Source organism: Entelurus aequoreus, linkage group LG23 (genome assembly GCF_033978785.1).
Source record: "Entelurus aequoreus isolate RoL-2023_Sb linkage group LG23, RoL_Eaeq_v1.1, whole genome shotgun sequence".
NCBI lineage: Eukaryota > Metazoa > Chordata > Actinopteri > Syngnathiformes > Syngnathidae > Entelurus > Entelurus aequoreus.
The window spans coordinates 38536342-38550688 of NC_084753.1; the positions used below are offsets into that span (position 1 = coordinate 38536342).

Below are 14347 nucleotides of genomic sequence, written 5' to 3' on the forward strand. Positions count from 1 at the left end.
AAACCTTTATAAAAGCGCTATACAAGTACAACCCATTTGCCATTACCATTTACCACATTCTAAAATACGTTTTAAAAACGATTAGCATCAAAGACAAAAATAATATCATGCGTGTAATATTTATTTTATTTTTATTTTTTTATTTCTTAATGCTACTGTTGTTTCAATACATTGTTAAATATTTGAATATTTTCACGAAAATAACTTGTATGTCATTGTTTTGAAAATGTAAAATGGACAAGTTTACTTTTATTTTCAGAATAAGTAAATACTAAATAGTATATAATAAAATAGTTGTACTGGGGGTGAGGGGGGTGTTATGTTATTGTTTTAAATAACACATAGTTGGAGGTCTTGTAGAACTGTCTTTTAATAACGATAACTTATTACAAGCGCTTCTTCAACATTCGTGCGTACCAGATGTGTTCACCTCTAAAGAGTCCTACTCGACACATAATATAAATGTTTCCTAGTCATTTGTAGTCTATTACTACCACCATGTGGTCAAACACTATCATTACAGCGGAGAGAGCTGGTTACTTGTCTCTCTCGCGAGATCTGACAACACTGCGCGCGAATCAAACACGGCGAGGATAAAGCAAGATGGCGTCTGACGGTGAAGACGTTATTGCAGTCGTCACAGTTCAGTGTTCTTAATCTGTGCGTCCATGTACACATATATGTCCTTTATTACACTCTATTAAATAGAGTAAACATCGTTAATAACTGTTTGCATCCGGTTATATTAGTCTGAGCGCACTTTGATGCTTCTCGAGCTAGCTTAGCCCGCTAATTAACTTAGCTTGTTAGCTGCTAACAAAGAGAGGCGGAAGTGATCAAAACCCATCGCTAAGCAGAGATCAAGTGTGAGTGTAAAGTGTTGTGATTGTGTGAAAATGTGCGAAAGAACGATAGCAGAGTACGAGGAGGAACTTTGTCTAACAAAAGAGGAGAAGGAGCGACAACATCAAAAACATCAAGTTGTGTTACACAGAACAGGTTTGTTTACTTCTTACTCTCACATGTTTACTAACTTTATATTTATTATTAACACTATTCTTGAATAGATTGTCTATAGGAAGATGAATTGTCATGTGAGGATGATGCACTGATTGTTTTATGTTGTTCATAAAAACGAGACAGTTTCAGACACACAATATTTATGAGAGGTTGATGTTCCTCTCAGTGTGTAACAATGTGTATCAACATGTTTACACAAAACTCACACAGTCACCGGGGGAATATTCCAGAGAGCAGGTTAAGTGCAAACTCCTGAGTATGTAAAGCTCGAGAGTTTTACCTCCAAATATAGAGAGGTAATAGAAAGTCAGAGTCAGTTACCATGGTAACTGACGCTGTAAACCTAGCCCGCTAGCTGGCAGGTTTGACAAGTTATTTATGTGTGTAAAAGCTATACTGACCTGTTATTTCCTTCATGTCCGAGTTCGTTGGTGCAGCCATTAATGTGGCAGTGATTATCGAAAAAACAAAGCCTGATCTAAAGATGACATCTTGATCTCATACCACCTCAAACCAATTGGTCGTTCATTATTTAGTGAAATGTCTTGTAGTCGCTTAAATGTGTCTTTAACCAAGCAACACTATGTTTTATCCAGTTACTCGATTAAATGAAAACATTTCCAGTAGAACACTTGATTAATAAAATTTTCAATAGCCACAGCCCTATATTTCGTGTACAATTTAATATTTAGCATGTAGGAGTTAAAATGTATTTTGTTTGTGTCCTGTAGACATCCATCAGCTGATTGAACACCAAGAAGAATGTCTCCCTCATCTGCAGGGGGACAGTTTTACTTCAGAGTATCCACAGACCTCACATTTTAAAGGGGACGAGGATGATCCACAGCCCCCTTATATTAAAGAGGAAGAGGAGGGAGAGTGTCCTGTAGGGCAGGAGGAGGCTGATCTCACCAAGTTTCCACTGACTGTTGTCTCTGTGAAGACTGAAGAGCATGAAGACAAACCACCTGAGTCCTCACAGCTTCATCACAGTCCAAGTAAGCACAACATCCACATATCATCTAATACAATGTTTGTGACACATGTTCATCCGGGGGCCACAGTTATGACTAAAGATGGAGATATACTTGCTTTTTAACACGTCCATTTAAAAATGAATGCTCATCAATCGTGTGAATTAGTGAAGTGATTTTTATTTATATAGCGCTTTTCTCTAGTGACTCAAAGCGCTTTTACATAGTGAAACCCAATATCTAAGTTACATTTAAACCAGTGTGGGTGGCACTGGGAGCAGGTGGGTAAAATGTCTTGCCCAAGGACACAACGGCAGTGACTAGGATGGCGGAAGCGGGGATCGAACCCGGAACCCTCAAGTTGCTGGCACGGCCACTCTACCAACCGAGCTGTACCGCCCCGGTCAAATCATCAACAGTGTAATTGCTGGGGTGTAACCATGTGACCTAGAGGCCGTCCTCCTTACCTCACGTGGTCAAATGAAGGCAAACATTCAATATGGCTACTGTTTATTTACCTTTAGCAGCACATATGTCAGCATATTTCAAAGGTTTAGTGGTGAACATTAGGGATGTATACCAAGTACCATTTTTTTTAGTACTGGTTCCTAATTATGTCATCCATGAGGACCGTGAAGATTCTGGACTAACGACACAACTATTTGTATTTTTAATTCCAGCTGACTGACGTAACTATGACACGTTGTCACATTGAGTTCAGCTGCCGCTGCTACACATTAAAATCAGCTTTGAATAATGACAAATAAGGAAGCAACAACACTCAAAAGTTTGATGTGTGTGTTATTGACAAGAAGATGACATAACTGCATTTCACCTTGCACTGCACACATAGTTGACTTCTTTAAGACTTCAAATAAACAGCTGTTGATAAAAGACTTCCCTGCTCTGAGATGTTACAGAACATCATGTTGGAGGTGTTCAACCTCTTGTGCTAATAGGAATGATATTTAAAATGCCTTTTTTCCACTTTTTTATTTCCAACAATTACATGTAGTACCGATAAGAGTACCGATAAATACCGGTATCGATAAGGAATATTGATTAGGGTATCATATCGATAAATTCTTACAATTTACATCCCTACTGAAGATACAAGCCAGATATAACGTTTATTTGGATTTAGTTACTTCTCTGCTGTCCAGCAATGTCTCAATCAATCTAGTTTATTAGTACTAATTAGCAAAGTTCTTGTCTTTCTAAAGTCTTTCTTTTGACAGCCCCCTCGTGGTAAAGTTGTCCGAGTGCAAACTGAGGCAGTATTTGTGACTGTTAAAACTTTCGGCGAATCAAAATTTAAGAAATTGTACCGGAAAGCTCATTACTTTTGAAGACGACCAATAAAAACGCAATCAGAATCAGAAATACTTTAATAATCCCAGAGGGGAAATTAAGATTTTCAGCACAATCCCATTCAAGAGCAGACAAACATTACAGGGAGACAGAACAGGATCGCTGACGAGTCTGCTGACTTCCTTCCGGCGCCCCTTACAAAAAAGGTGAGAAACAGGTAAATGCTGGGGAGGGGGGAGAAAAAAATTCAGTCTAAGCCTAGGCCCCTGGAGAGGGGTTCCAGACTGAGGCCAAAGAGAAAACAATAACCTCATAGCCATAGCACACAGAAACATGTGTGTAAGAGGGAAACATCAAAGGACATTAAAGACATCAAAAGAGCAGTCACTTCTACTCAGTGGCCTAGTGGTTAGAGTGTCCGCCCTGAGATCGGTAGGTTGTGAGTTCAAACCCCGGCCGGGTCATACCAAAGACTATAAAAATGGGACCCATTACCTCCCTGCTTGGCACTCAGCATCAAGGGTCGGAATTGGGGGTTAAATCACCAAAAATGATTCCTGGGCGCGGCTACGCTGCTGCCCACTGCTCCCCTCACCTCCCAGGGGGTTATCAAGGGGATGGGTCAAATGCAGAGGACAAATTTCACCACACCTAGTGTGTGTGTGACAACCATTGGTACTTTAACTTAACTTTCTACACACAGCCACAAAAGTAAAACAACAACAAAAATACAAAACATATACACTGTGGTGACCTCTGCGGTGTTCCACGCCATCGTCTGCTGGGGTGGGGGGAACATGGCCAGAGACAGGAGCAGACCCAACAAAGCAACCAAGAGAGCCGACTCCACCCTCCGCCGCCCACCAACTCCCGGCCAGTGTCCAGTCCGCACGGATGAGCGAGGATACGTCCAAGGAGACCGAGGTGTCTGATACCTGCTCATTCAGCCAAGACACTGTGAAGCTTGTCCGTCCCGGCTCTCAGTGCCAGCTCCGCAGCCCTGTCTCTTCTTCCCCATCTCCTCCAGTCTCTCCAAACTGACTCTGGTCTCCCGCTGTTTCCGACATCTACAAAGCAATTAGCTACCGGCTGCCACCTACTGATATGGAAGAGTATTACACGGTTACTCTGCCGAGCTCTAGACAGCACCGACACTCAACAACAACACATCATTTGCAGACTATAATTACTGGTTTGCAAAAAATATTTCTACCCCAAATAGGTGAAAATAGGTAATCTCCCACGGCACACCAGACTGTGGTTGAAAAACACTGTTATTGGACTCTCGCTGATAGCGACACATACTGTAGCAGAGCTACTTTATCTTACTTTAAAACTTAGTGTTAAAAACCAATCCTAGCAGAAACACTGCAACTTGTTTTGTTTTTACAGGACTAACATTAGAGGTTGTGTGTCAGTCAGATGATTACAATAATAATCATCCTCTAATAAATATAACACATTCCTTATTTACAGAGTGGGCGTGCAGAGGGCAAGTTGGATGCCACACTTACATTACATCATCATCTACCAACATCACACATACAATACCTGATGTCTTCCAGAAGCAGCTGCTTATGCTCCATCCTTAAAATGGCAAAAGACCTCACTGCAGTGCTGTCATATTTCATTGGCAAACTTTCAAATAGTTGAGAGGTGTTCTCTGATATGTGTAAGAGTAGACCTCTCATTAGGGCTGCAACTAACGATTAATTTGATAATCGAGCAATCTGTCGATTATTACTCCGATTAATCGATTAATAATCGGATAAAAGAGACAAACTACATTTCTATACTTTCCAGTTTTTATTGAAAAAAAAACAGCATACTGGCACCTACTTATTTTGATTATTGTTTCTCAGCTGTTTGTACATGTTGCAGTTTATAAATAAAGGTTTATAAAATTAAAAAAATTAAAATTGCCTCTGCGCATAGCATAGATCCAACGAATCGATGACTAAATTGCCAACTATTTTTACAACCGATTTTAATCGATTAGTTGTTGCAGCCCTAATGTATGTATATATTTATATATATATTAAGATTAAGATTAAAGTACCAATGATTGTCACACACACACTAGATGTGGTGAAATGTGTCCTCTGCATTTGTCCCATCCCCTTGGGGAGCAGTGGGCATATATATATATATATATATATATATATATATATATATATATATATATATATATATATATATATATATATATATATATATATATATATATATATATATATATATTAGGGCTGCAACTAACGATTAATTTGATAATCGATTAATCTGTCGATTATTACTTCGATTAATAATCAGATAAAAGAGACTAACTACATTTCTATACTTTCCAGTATTTTATTGGGGAAAAAACAGCATACTGGCACCATACTTATTTTGATTATTGTTTCTCAGCTGTTTGTACATGTTGCAGTTTATAAATAAAGGTTTATAAAATAAATAAAATAAAAAATTAAAATTGCCTCTGCGCATAGCATAGATCCAACGAATCGATGACTAAATTAATTGCCAACTATTTTTATAACCGATTTTAATCGATTAGTTGTTGCAGCCCTAATGTATGTATATATATATATATATATATATATATATATATATATATATATATATATATATATATATATATATTAGGGCTGCAACTAACGATTAATTTGATAATCGATTAATCGAGTAATAATCGGATAAAAGAGACTAACTACATTTATATACTTTCCAGTATTTTATTGAAAAAAAACCAGCATACTGGCACCTACTTATTTTGATTATTGTTTCTCAGCTGTTTGTACATGTTGCAGTTTATAAATAAAGGTTTATAAAATTAAAAAACATTACAAATTAAAATTGCCTCTTCGCATAGCATAGATCCAACGAATCGATGACTAAATTAATTGCCAACTATTTTTATAACCGATTTTAATCGATTAGTTGTTGCAGCCCTAATGTATGTATATATATATATATATATATATATATATACATATATACATATATATATATATATACATATATATATATATATATATATATATATACATATATATATATATATATACATACATATATATATATATATATATATATATATACATATATATATACATATATATATATACATATATATATATATATATATATATATATATATATATATATATATATATATATATATATATATATATATATATATATATATATATATATATATATATATATATATTAGGGCTGCAACTAACGATTAATTTGATCATCGATTAATCTGTCGATTATTACTTCGATTAATCGATTAATAATCGGATAAAAGAGACAAACTACATTTCTATACTTTACAGTATTTTATTGAAAAAAACCCAGCATACTGGCACCTACTTATTTTGATTATTGTTTCTCAGCTGTTTGTACATGTTGCAGTTTATAAATAAAGGTTTATAAAATTAAAAAAATTAAAAATAAAAATTGCCTCTGCGCATAGCATAGATCCAACGAATCGATGACTAAATTAATTGCCAACTATTTTTATAACCGATTTTAATCGATTAGTTGTTGCAGCCCTAATGTATGTATATATATATATATATATATATATATATATATATATATATATATATATATATATATATATATATATATATATATATATTAGGGCTGCAACTAACGATTAATTTGATAATCGATTAATCGGTCGATTATTAATCGATTAGTAATCGGATAAAAGAGACAAACTACATTTCTATCCTATCCAGTATTTTATTGAAAAAAAACAGCATACTGGCACCATACTTATTTTGATTATTGTTTCTCAGCTGTTTGTAAATGTTGCAGTTTATAGATAAAGGTTTAGTAAAAAAAACAAAAAAAAAAAAACCTCTGGGCATGCGCATAGCATAGATCCAACGAATCGATGACTAAATTAATCGGCAACTATTTTAATAATCGATTTAATCGATTAGTTGTTGCAGCCCTACCTCTCATGTATCAACACTATTGTTGTACACTAGGACAAAAAGAGCACTTACATCTTATGGCCATCATGTGCCATCTTGCACATTTATTTGTATTTATTTATGTTTTTTAGTTTTTGCCATATTACTTTGTTTTTAATGCTTATATTGCTTTCATATGCACATTTCATTTCTACGGGAGGTACATGTGACGTTATATACAATAATGTTTCTTCTACAAAGTACACACTTTTGAACACATTTGAAAATACCACGATAATAATGATAACCGGGATAAGAAATGTTCATACCGTGACATCACTAGTGTCTATGGTTGTGTGGGTGTATGCGTGTATGTATGTACACTACCGTTCAAAAGTTTGGGGTCACATTGAAATGTCCTTATTTTTTAAGGAAAAGCACTGTACTTTTCAATGAAGATAACTTTAAACTAGTCTTAACTTTAAAGAAATACACTCTATACATTGCTAATGTGGTAAATGACTATTCTAGCTGCAAATGTCTGGTTTTTGGTGCAATATCTACATAGGTGCATAGAGGCCCATTTCCAGCAACTATCACTCCAGTGTTCTAATGGTACAATGTGTTTGCTCATTGGCTCAGAAGGCTAATTGATGATTAGAAAACCCTTGTGCAATCATGTTCACACATCTGAAAACAGTTTAGCTCGTTACAGAAGCTACAAAACTGACCTTCCTTTGAGCAGATTGAGTTTCTGGAGCATCACATTTGTGGGGTCAATTAAACGCTCAAAATGGCCAGAAAAAGAGAACTTTCATCTGAAACTCGGCAGTCTATTCTTGTTCTAAGAAATGAAGGCTATTCCACAAAATTGTTTGGGTGACCCCAAACTTTTGAACGGTAGTGTATGTATGTATATCGAGTCGCGATCAAAAGTTTACATACACTTGTAAAGAACATAATGTCATGGCTGTCTTGAGTTTCCAATATTTTTTACAACTCTTGTTCTTTTGTGATGTAGTGATTGGAGCACATACTTGCTGGTCACAAAAAACATTCATGAAGTTTGCTTCTTTTATGAATTTATTATGGGTCTACTGAAAATGTGAGCAAATGTGCTGGGTCAAAAGTATACATACAGCAATGTTAATATTTGCTTACATGTCCCTTGGCAAGTTTCACTGCAATAAGGCGCTTTTGGTAGCCATCCACAAGCTTATGCTTGAATTTTTGACCACTCCGCTTGACTAAATTGGTGCAGTTCAGCTAAATGTGTTGGTTTTTTGACATAGACTTGTTTCTTCAGCATTGTCCACACATTTAAGTCAGGACTTTGGGAAGGCCATTCTAAAACCTTCATTTAGCCATTCCTTTACCACTTTTGACATGTGTTTGGGGTCGTTGTCCTGTTGGAACGCCCAACTGCGCCCAAGACCCAACCTCCGGGCTGATGATTTCAGGTTGTCCTGAAGAATTTGGAGGTAATCCTCCTTTGTCATTGTCCAATTTAAAGCAACAGTTCCATTGGCAGCAAAACAGGCCCAGATCATAATACTACCACCACCATGCTTGACGGTTGGCATGGTGTTCCTGGGATTAAAGGCCTCACCTTTTCTCCTCCAAACATATTACTGGGTATTGTGGCCAAACAGCTCAATTTTTCTTTCATCTGACATCACATGGACAAAGATAAGACCTTCTGGAGAAAAGTTCTGTGTAATACCACAAGGTAACGTGTAGTATCTTATTAATTTATAGCCAAAAATATTTTTATTTTATAGATATTTTCAAAGCAGAATATTGTCCTTATAGCCCTCTGGCACCCCATGGGGGACCCGTAAGGTCTGAGCCTCTTAAGACCTCACTGTCAGTGCTAATCGACCTGTTTCTTTTCCTTTTTACCGAATTTGAAAGCAAAAGTGAGTCCACAAATAACTGAATCGTGAGCAGAATTAAAAATGAAATCTGAATTGGTAAAATCCTATCAATATCGCTCCTAACATGTGACTGAACAAATATGGACTCCTCATGTTTGTCTTCTTGTGTCCTGCAGACGTCTGTGAAGAACATCTTCTCTCTGAGCAACACAAGTGGAGCTTCAGGATGGACAAGGAGGAGCCACAGCCCTTCCACATTGAGGAAGAAGAGGCGCCACATACATTACAAATGCAAAGGGAAGAAAATAACCCACTGACCTCCCATTTTAAAGAGGAAGAGGAGGAACACAGCATCAGTCAAGAATGGTTGGAGGAGTTCCATGTGATTGTGAAGAGTGAAGATGATGAGGTCGACAGTGAAAGTGAGGAGAAGAGAGAGGCGGAGCCTCCAAGCAGCAGCTCAACTCAACACATGACAACAGAAGCTGATGGAGACCACTGTGGAGGATCACAAGCAGACAAGCTCTTAGCTCCACTATCAGATAGTGAGGACACAACGTCACACTCTCCTGACACTGATGATGAACACTCTAAAGATGATAAGACATGTCACACTGACAACACACACTTCACATGTTCTCACTGCGACAAAACTTTTAAATATGCTTGTTATCTGAAAAGACACATGAGAACACACACTGGAGAAAAACCTTGCTCCTGCTCAGAATGTGGTAAAAGTTTTGTAACAAATGGAAATTTGAAATCACACATGAGAACACACACTGGAGAAAAACCTTTTACCTGCTCAGAGTGTGGTAACAGTTTTGTAACAAATGGAAATTTGAAATCACACATGAGAACACACACTGGAAAAAAATATTTTTCCTGCTCAGAATGTGGTAAAAGTTTTGTAATGAATCAAAATTTAAAAGTACACATGAGAACACACACTGGTGAAAAACCTTTTTCGTGTTCAATCTGTGGTAAAGATTTTACTCAAAGGCCCCATTTCAAAGCACACATGAGAACACACACTGGAGAAAAACCTTTTTCATGTTCAATCTGCGGTAAAGATTTTACACAAAGGCAATATTTGAAAACACACATGAGAATACACACTGGAGAAAAACCTTTTTCCTGCTCAGAATGTGGTAAAGGGTTTGTAACAAATCAAAGTTTAAAAGTACACATGAGAACACACACTGGAGAAAAACCTTTTACCTGCTCAGAATGCAGTAAAAGATTTGCACGAAAACATGACTTAAAAACACACAAGAGAACACACACTGGTGAAAAACCTTTTATATGTTCAGTATGTGGTAAAAGTTATATAGAAAGACAGCAATTAAAATTACACATGAGAACGCACTCTGGTGAAAAACCATACTCCTGTTCAATCTGCAACAAATGCTTTCTTCACCCAAAATCTTTTACAGTACACATGAGAACACACACAGGAGAGAAAGTGTTGAGTTGCAGTGTGTGTGGTGAAAGATTCTCTTATAAGTACCAGTGTAAGAAACACAAGTGTGCTGGTGAGAACAGCAGCAGCAAATGAAGATGCAGGATTTGAAATAAACTGTCAAAACTTTATAACTTTGACTTTCTAACATCAGCACATATAACATGTGTGACATCATTGTTGTGTGTGTAACACAATCTTGTTAATATGATTCTAACATTTATAGATTAGACACTTCAGATTAGTGCTTTTATTTCAGTCAAGTACATGAGTTAATATACACATTTGTGTACTTTAAAATGAACAGAACAATTTGACTGAAAAGCTGAGAATAAACACTACATAAAATGTTACATACTGTTCTGTCTTGTTTGTTGAATTTATTAATAATATATGTAAAACCAGTGTTTAAGTTCACTTTGGAATTCAACAGTGAGGTGCACTTCCTCCTTTAGACAGCAGGAGGCAGCATTGCCTAGTTTACAGTAATGTCCATGATAGCAGGGCACAAGAAGGAGTTCCTTTCAAGTAGACTTTAAGCTAGTTCAGTGACGATCGCAAACGTTTTCATCTGTTCGAATCTCATGCCAAACAAAGTATCATCGGTATGTATTATTGAGTAGTATGCTAATATTTGATCTAGTTGTATTATTTGTTGGTTGTGATGTAATTTGGGACGTTTTATGGCCAAAAGTCAGTCATGCTAATTTTCGGAATTCATACAGTGAAGTGGATGTTAGCATAGTAAGCTAGTTTGCTGTAGAGCACTTAAATTACATATTTTGTGGCGTTTATTTATCCATTTAAGTTCAATACACAGCATAATGCATGTTTATTGTAGTGGGCTTGTGTGTGTGTAATTGGCTGTTTGTGCATGTCTGTAATGTAAGCATCCTTTCTGCTTGTATGCTTTCAGTTTTACCCTTTTTACGGTCAATAAACCTGTGGAAAAGAAGACGTTTTTCAGAGTGTTTGATCAAGAAAAGTTGTTAGGGTAAAGACAAGATATTTCTACATATCGAGGGCGGCACACATACAATAAACATTGTATATGTAGATATTCATAATTCACTTTTATAGTTATTCATAATAGTGTTTTATATATGTTTTTTGAAATAATGAAGTGTTACATATTTTATTTTCTAATTGTAGATGATTCCATAGATTAACTCATTTATATGATATACATATTTGTTTTACATGTGTTCATACCTTTATTATTTACTTTATACATAATTTGAACAGTTGTCTTTTAACAATTTTAAAATGTGTGACTTATTGAATCATTTGTTGGGTCTCTATAATCCATTCTATTAATTGTCTTTATTACTCTCTTGTGTAATATGAATCTTGTTGTGTGATTGTTTTATATGTATGTCCCCAGACCTTTATGCAATAAACAATGTATGCTTCAACTGAAGTACGGTAAAATAAATGTAGTTGATATTTGTGGGTATGTATTTTATTGTATTTATTATCGCAGTCAATTTTTTAAATGTTTTCTTTATATGACTTACATGTAGTTTCCAGCTTACTTCATCATCTAGACCAGGGGTCGGCAACCTTTACCACTCAAAGAGCCATTTTGGCAAGTTTCACAAATTAAAGAAAATAATGGGAGCCACAAAAAAAAATAAAAAATTAAAATATAAACATATAAAGCTTTAATTGCTTTGTGCTATGTTAACCAGGGATCTCAGACACACGCACCGGCACGCACTTTAATATGGAAATTTGATGTCAGTGCGGCCCGCGAGATTTGAATCAATGGCGCTTGATAGCGTCATACTTGCCAACCCTCTCATTATTTCCGGGAGACTCCCGAATATCAGGGAGTGATGGCACTGCTTTTGGTGCCCTCTACAGCCTGCCCAAACAGTGTACCTGCTCGGCCACATGTAGAACGCAGCTTCAGCTTGCTCACGTAAGTGACAGTAAGGCGTACTAGCTCAGCAGCCACACAGCTTACACTGACGGTAGCCGTACCGTATAAAACAACTTTAACACTGTTACGTTACAAATATGCGCCACACTTTGAACCCACACCAAAAAAGAATGACAAACACATTTCTGGAGAACATCTGCACTGTAACACAACATAAACACAACACAACAAATACCCAGAATCCCATGCAGCACTAACTCTTCCGCTCAGCCGACGCACGGAGGGGGGGGGGGTGTATAATCTAGACCGGAAGAGTCAGGGCTGCATGGGATTCTGGGTATTGGTTGTGTTGTGTTTATGTTGTGTTACAGTGGGATGTCCTCCAGAAATGTGTTTTTCATTCTTTTTTGTTGTGGGTTCACAGTGTGGCGCATATTTGTAACGTAACAGTGTTAAAGTTGTTTTATACGGTACGGCTACCATCAGTGTAAGCTGTGTGGCTGATGACTAAGTATGCTTTGCTGTCTCCTACGTGTGCAAGTAAAAGCTACATACAACCTGTGGCCGGGCTGGCACGCTGTTTGTAAACGCTATAGAGGACAATTACTGCAGTGCAATTAGGGCACGCCCTTAATTTAGTAAATAAACTGAAAATAGGATTATATTTGTCCTGGGAGTTATCTAGGAGAGGCACTGAGATCCATAAGTCTCCTGGAAAAGTCGGGGGGGTCGGCAAGTATGCAGCTGAGCCGCATCAGAGTGGTCAAAGAGCCGCATGCGGCTCCGGAGCCGCGGGTTGCTGACCCCTGATCTAGACTAACTCAGCCTGGAGGATGTGTGTAATGTTGAGATGTATTGGAGATGACTTAGTTTGTTTGGATGTTGTCAACCTGTCAATTGTTCTATTTAAACATGTTGTCAGATCTCGCGAGAGAAACAAGCAACCAGCTCTATTACTTCTTCTTCTTACAGGCAGTTTGCAGCCATGACTTGAAAGGTTCATACTGCCACCTACTGGACTGTAGAATGTAGTGTGGGCCATAGGACAGAAGGAGGAAATCCCCTTAAGAACCTGTGGAGGGCAGCAATACACCTAAGATGTTCTACTAGTCTGCTGGAAATAGAAAGAAAAGTCTAAACGTGGGCATTATAGTTCTGTATTTTTAATCGGTGCATACATGTGCACATATATGTCGTTTTATATAGGCTATCTTTTATTTTGTTTCCCGAGTATCCTGGTTCCTTGATTTTTGTAAGTAAAAATAATCTTCAATCGCGCTGCTGGATCAGTTTGACTGAAAGCAATGGATGTCGAGTGGGTCTGACATAATATTGTGAAAGTCCAGTCCATAGTGGATCTAACATAATAGTGAGAGTCCAGTCCATAGTGGGGCAAGCAGTAAACCATCCCAAGCGGAGACGGGTCAGCAGCGCAGAGATGTCCCCAACCGATGCACAGGCGAGCGACCCACCCCAGGTCCCGACTCTGGACAGCCAGCACTTCATCCATGGCCACCGGACCTGTGTGTCTCTCCCCCTCCACAAGAGAGAGGGGAGCAGAGGAGAAAGAAAAGAAATAGCAGATCAACTGGTCTAAGCAGGGGGTCTACTTAAATGTTTCTACTGAGGTAGCATCTCTAACTTTACCGGGAGGGCATTCCATAGTATTGGAGCCCGGATAGAAAATGCTCTATAGTCCACAGACTTTTTTTGGGCTCTGGGAATCACTAATAAGCCGGAGTTCTTTGAACGCAGATTTCTTCCCGGGACATATGGTACAATACAATCGGCAAGATAGGCAGGAGCTAGACCGTGTAGTATTTTATACGTAAGTAGTAAAACCTTAAAGTCACATCTTAGGTGCACAGGAAGCCAGTGCAGGTGAG

The 14347-nt window shown here is 37.4% G+C and overlaps 2 protein-coding genes across 2 annotated transcripts in view; one reads left to right on the plus strand and one right to left on the minus strand.

Moving 5' to 3' along the window:
* LOC133641187 (oocyte zinc finger protein XlCOF8.4-like) overlaps positions 1 to 11598 on the plus strand; it is a 112188-nt gene extending 100590 nt beyond the window's left edge. Inside the window, exons 4-6 of the mRNA XM_062035121.1 lie at positions 843 to 999; positions 1752 to 2018; positions 9291 to 11598. Coding sequence (XP_061891105.1) covers positions 843 to 999; positions 1752 to 2018; positions 9291 to 10672 — 1806 coding nt within the window. The 3' untranslated portion in view covers positions 10673 to 11598. The remainder of the gene's footprint in view (positions 1 to 842; positions 1000 to 1751; positions 2019 to 9290) is intronic.
* Positions 1 to 14347, minus strand: part of LOC133640869 (gastrula zinc finger protein xFG20-1-like) — a 177378-nt gene that overhangs the window by 158701 nt on the left and 4330 nt on the right. The window lies entirely within an intron of this gene.